The sequence below is a fragment of the Camelina sativa genome, chromosome 14 (genome assembly GCF_030686135.1).
Source record: "Camelina sativa cultivar CO46 ecotype springtype chromosome 14, ASM3068613v1".
Taxonomy (NCBI): domain Eukaryota; kingdom Viridiplantae; phylum Streptophyta; class Magnoliopsida; order Brassicales; family Brassicaceae; genus Camelina; species Camelina sativa.
Window position 1 is genome coordinate 28399220 of NC_141893.1, and position 5610 is coordinate 28404829.

General features: G+C 34.0%; 1 protein-coding gene across 1 annotated transcript; it reads right to left on the reverse strand.

The window, feature by feature from the left end:
- Positions 1–317: 317 nt before the first annotated feature.
- LOC104742409 (aspartyl protease APCB1) lies at positions 318–3275 on the reverse strand. Its single transcript, XM_010463408.3, has 9 exons — positions 2465–3275; positions 2258–2381; positions 1938–2167; positions 1600–1839; positions 1286–1439; positions 1105–1196; positions 891–1005; positions 725–797; positions 318–622 (listed from the first exon to the last, which is right to left on the reverse strand). The coding sequence occupies exons 1-9, from the start codon at positions 3052–3054 to the stop codon at positions 516–518; spliced, it is 1725 nt and encodes a 574-aa protein (XP_010461710.1). The 5' UTR covers positions 3055–3275; the 3' UTR covers positions 318–515.
- Between the last annotated feature and the right edge of the window lie 2335 nt (positions 3276–5610).

Sequence of the window (5610 nt, forward strand, 5' to 3'; positions counted from 1 at the left end):
GATAGCAAGACTCTTGTACAGTACATGAATTTGGCTTGGCCTCCAAAATCAAATTAGCTAAACCTGTTCTCGCTCTAGGCTAGCTAGTAATTTCGTTTGTACCAGTTCTGGATGAAGACTGCCGGCTGCTTATTATTCTTCACTGATGGAGCAAGACATTTTGGTTTTGGCCTTTTTCTAATGATATTAAATTAGTCCTTGGTGTAAAAGGCTTGACTCGAGTTGCTCTGTAAATTGTTATCATTAACATTATGATCCTCTACATAGTCAACAAATGCAAAAAAATTACCACTAATGTAGTCAAGTACTTTAACGTATTCTTCAAATAAGATTTGATAATTAAGAATATGTATGATATTTTTAATCATATCTAGTTTATAGTATCAAAACTTGATTAGTCGTCTTCATTTTATGTTACAATGTGTAATTTACGCCTAACTACTATTATACAAGCGTCTAACACTTATGTAAGAATTGTGGATCATTCAGCCTTGACAGAAAGGTACTTTTGTGAATCACAATATGTGATCAAACTCACGAGGCCGAACGCAATCTGATTTCATCCATCCGATCCTCTGTTTCACATTGTCATAGACGATCAAGTGTCCTCGCATCGATATATCTACAACAACAAAACAAAACATGTTTCTCATAAGTTCCGTGTTCGATTATTATATTTGAGACAAGAAATTTGGGTTTACAGATAAAATGTATTGTTTTTTACCTCCAATAATAATGGTGGAACCATCATGAACACTGCTTCCATCTAATATCCCCAGACAAACATTTCCTTTGTCCTGAATCAAAAGTGTGTACGAAAACTCAAATATATAAATCCATATCAAAGTCGAAAGCAGCCGCTATTATTAGAGCTTATAGCAAGTGCTTACGGTGATGATCAAGTAATCCTCGGGTTGAATCAAAAGTTTTCTTGATATGATCAACCATTTGCTCCCAATTTGTAGAGTTATTGGTCTGAAGAACTTCTTAACATCTGACAAGGAACTGCATATTATCGAAACCAATAACTCGTTAAAGATATGATCTTTCTTACACCACACAAATCAAAATGGTTCTACAAAATATCATAGGTTCAGAGAGTACCTGATGGGGAAGTTAGTTTTAGCTCTCCAGCAGATAGGCAGCGTTTTGTCTGAATCATCGCGTATTAATTCTAAACCAGAAAATTCTTGAAGCTTTCACCAAATAAAATAGTAAAACATCATTGACCAGAAGATTTTCATCTAACAAAAGGCAAATTAGTTTCTATATGTGATTTACTTACTGATGTGACCAATTGGGTATAAGCCTGGTTAGGGAAGTACGTATAGGAACTTCCTGTATCAAACAAGGCTTTCCCTACTCTTCCGTTTTCCCCATCTAAGCTAAGCATAGCGTTCCCGTAGCTCATCTTTGTAACTTGCATCTGATAAACTTCCCTGAAAGAACCCAAAAATGTAATTACCTTAGCATATATGCAAGTGACAAAGATTTGAAACTTTTTAAGAATGTACCAAATTCTATTCAAATAAGCATGCAATCAAAGCTATTCTAAGCTGCTAGGTTTCTCAGATTAGGCTGATTACGTTAAGCACTTACAAACGGGAATGGTGAAGCATAGGAACCCATGTGATTCCATGTGATGGAACCAAATCACTTCCCATGAAAATATATCCTTCACCGTTTAAATCAGAGGCAAGGCAATGGCCAACCACATTGCTGATAATACCTCGGCTTGCAAGTTGAGAAGGTAAGCTAATTTTAGCTCTGCTTAAACCGAGAATCCCGTCTGTCTTTAGCAGAGTGTTCAACAGTAGCCCTTGCTGATCATATCCGCACCTTAAAGTTCCAATCACGAAAGCCAAATTCACATCTTGAAACACTCATATATTATTCCGTAACAAAATCGCAAATTCTTAACAGAGAGTAATGGTTACCCGAAAACTACATCTGACTGGGCTAGTGATCCGTTGTGGAGTTTGAGATGAAACCTATCTTTGGTGAGAACTCCCATGGAATAGCTATGATCAGCATATTCAATCTCGTAGTCACACTGTTGTAAACTCTCAAAATGTTCTGTCATTTGATTCCGTTGGACTTCTACGCATAAGGGCTCCGAAGATCGAACCAAGTTATCGTGTTTTGGCTTATATAGTTGATTAGCTCCCTAAATCCCACCAAAATATCCAAAATGTTCATCAGCAATTCCACAGAAGAAAAACCTCCTTAAATCTCAAACACTAGTTCTATAAATTACCTTAGCACAACTAGTGCAAGGCGCGTCACATTGGATCCAAGTCAAGTCACTTCCAGTATCAATATCAAGATGATAGTAGTGTCCATCTTCCGGCTTTCCAACAAGAATCCGTGTATAATACAGCCTGCAACAAAACAAATCTCTGTTTACTTGTGCTTTAAGCAACACACAAACATTCACATTTCAGCTAGTTTAAAGCATACATACCCATCTGGATACACGTTACCACCGACGGGGAACATCGAAGTGGAGGAGGATGAGTCGATAGAACCAGCGGTTGTAGATAAAACACTGTTGACTTTCACAGGGTTGACCAGCTCTAAATCCATTGGTTCAACAAAGATTCCATTCTCTACACCCAAACCTTCCGCTAAGATCCGGTCATGAAACTCTCGAGCCCTCAATTTGTGATACACAGGGAAAACAAACGACGTCGTTTCGCGGTCGCTGTTATCGTCGTCACGGTTCCTCTCATCAGAAACCCTAAACATCGTAACAGAGTTGGAGAAAACAGAGCCGTACAGAGCAATCGCGATAAGCGAGATACCGAGAAGACTCAGAACTAATCTCGGAGAACTCATGGAGAGATCCGAGAACCAGAGATGAAATTGCGGGTTTCGGTGAAGCGGGTCGGGTTGAAAACTCGGGTTTAGGTCTTCCTCGGGTGGGTAATCGTGATCAGTGAGGGTGAAGGCAGAGATTGTTTTGCCTTGTGAAGGGTCATCAGATGGTGGGAGAGTGATTACGACTACGCCGTGGACTCGTTGTTGTTGCTGGTCATGAAGATTTGGCTCCATTCTCTGGTGATTAATTTCGATCGACTTGGGTTAGGTTTCGATCGGAGATAGAGAATGGGGAATTAGGAAGAGAAGAAGTTTAATGGCAGAGGAGTACTAAGTGGTCAAAGAGTCAAGAAGAAGGTATCTTTGCATACACGACGGAAGCTGCGAGGAAGGAGAGGTTTATTTTGTCTACTATTTCAAAATTGAATACACATACATGACATATGTACTGACATATCCATAAACATAAACTTTTTATTTTATTTTATTTTATGTTTGCTCTTCAGAAAACTAGTGTATAGTACTACTGTATAGTATACCCTGTTTGATCGTATAAAAACGGTAAAATTAATTAGAAACCAAATTAATTTTTGCTTACAGTTAAACCCTATAAATATTCCATTTTATAATGCGTGGAGGAAAATAAATTTATTTTTACTACAAAACTTTAAATTAGGCAGGTTTTAAAATTTCTTGCTTTAAATTTTGCCTTTTTTTTTTTTTTAATTTGTCAATTTGATTCTTTTTGGGACTAGTTAATAAAAGGGTTTGTAGTGTTACAATATACTAGGTTAGACTCGCGCTATGCCGCGTAATACTTTTTGTAACTATTTTTAGATATATTAAATTATTGATTTTTTTTTTGTTTTGTAATTGGATTAATTGTAAAAACAATGGTTTATCCAATAATAAGATATAACAATGCACTAATAAAATAATAAAATAGAGAAATCTCAAATAGTCTAACTAAACCTAATGTCTGTTCTTATTTTTTATTTACCTTTTGTGAGAGATATATAAGTGTAGTTTGAATTTGTGTTTTTTTTTGCAGTTTATACAAATTTAACCACATAATTGTTATATAGTATTTTTTTGTGTTATAAAAGTTATTATTTGTAAAAGTACATAGACATATTTTTACTTTACTCTCGTTTTGTGTATTATTTAATATTATTAGGGGCATTTTAAAAATACCATTTTGCAAAAATACTTTCTCTTATTTTCCATTTTTAATAATACATTCTTCCGAAATACAAAATGACTAAATTATAAACTCTAGACTCCAAATACTAAATCATACTCCTTAAAACTATACCCTAAGATAAAATAGAGAATCTAAACCTAAAAAAACATATACAAATAACACATTGTAATTATGCAAAAGAGGACAAAAATGAAAATAACCAAAAAATGATATTTTTGAGAAGGAGTATCTAGAAAAGGGTATCCCTACTATTATTTGTAAAGTCGTTTAACTAATAAACCTATGACCAAATAATATAACTTCATTAACGGTAAAAACGAAATTTTGTTCATATCCTAAACTGATAAACACGCGGATCCCGGATCGGATCTTTTAAAATGGCTTTTTCACGTCTAAACAATAAATAAAACTAATACATTGTGTATTTTGCTGAGAAAATTCTAATAGCATATTGGTCCAATGAAGCTCAAAAATTTTGGAAGGTGCCAAGTTCGATGCGCCCTAGCTACAATTTTTGCTGTTTCCAATAGTAATCCCACTACGATTTTTTTGGGAATTTGTGAGGAAAACTTATTTCCACAAATAAGCGGATTACACAGATCAAAGATAGCACTTGCCATGTATGCTTCCAAAACAGGAATATTATAGTTTCCATGTATGCTTCCAAATATAATAAAAATATTTAAATTACCATATTCCCATAATGTTACCTTTTAAATTTGATCTTGATATCTGAGTTTCTTACAAAAATATAGGAATGTATATAATTTCAAAATCCCGAATATAACTGATTACATGATTAGTAATTTTTGAGTAATTTCAAAATCCTGAAATTTCACGCATAACAGATTCAGGCATTTTTGAGTAAACTGTTACTAATATTTCCCTACTTTCCCATTTTTAATTTCTTTATTTTAACGTTTTAAAGTAAATAAGATTTTTATTTTATTCGTTATTCAAATTAAATTTGTATCTTATTTTCATGATTGATTCGTATGAGTGATTTCATTCCATATACGTAAGAACTAACAATATATATAGGTTGTTGACTATTTACTCAAATTATAATGGTATATTCGATTTCATATGCCTCTAAAATTTCGGGAAATCTGTTGTAGTATAGCTTTGCATCCAATCAATTCATTAATTACCTATCAAATTTTATTTTCATAATCCCGCTTAACTTGGTAACAGTTCCAAATTTGATAAACTGGATTAAATGCGTGTGCAAATTATTGAAAAAAAATTAGAAAACCTACTCCTTATTTAAAAATCTATATATACCCTCCCATTCCTGACTCTTCCATCACCGGCTCACATTCGCAATTTACTTCCTATTCCACTTATATCATATTAGCAATTTACAGATGTTGATCTTATATGCGAATGTGAAAAAATCGGTGAGTAAGATCAGTTTTTTTTTTATTGTATGTTATGACATTCAACCATTAGCACATAATCATGCTTTTACATTGTCCGGATTATCTTTAATAATATGTTATTGTGTGTGTGCAGGTAACTTGGTAAATGGCAAATGGTTGCTGTCGAGGTCCAACCATATTATAGTATCCAACACCATGAGTTAG

Excerpts from the sequence above, each read along its gene's own strand:
- LOC104742409 (XM_010463408.3), bottom strand. The coding sequence starts at position 3,054 with ATGGAGCCAAATCTTCATGACCAGCAACAACAACGAGTCCACGGCGTA. Across the intron at positions 1,840-1,937 it reads CAGTCAGATGTAGTTTTCGG|GTGCGGATATGATCAGCAAG; the intron begins GTAACCATTACT and ends TGGAACTTTAAG. Across the intron at positions 1,006-1,104 it reads AAAACTAACTTCCCCATCAG|TTCCTTGTCAGATGTTAAGA; the intron begins GTACTCTCTGAA and ends GATAATATGCAG.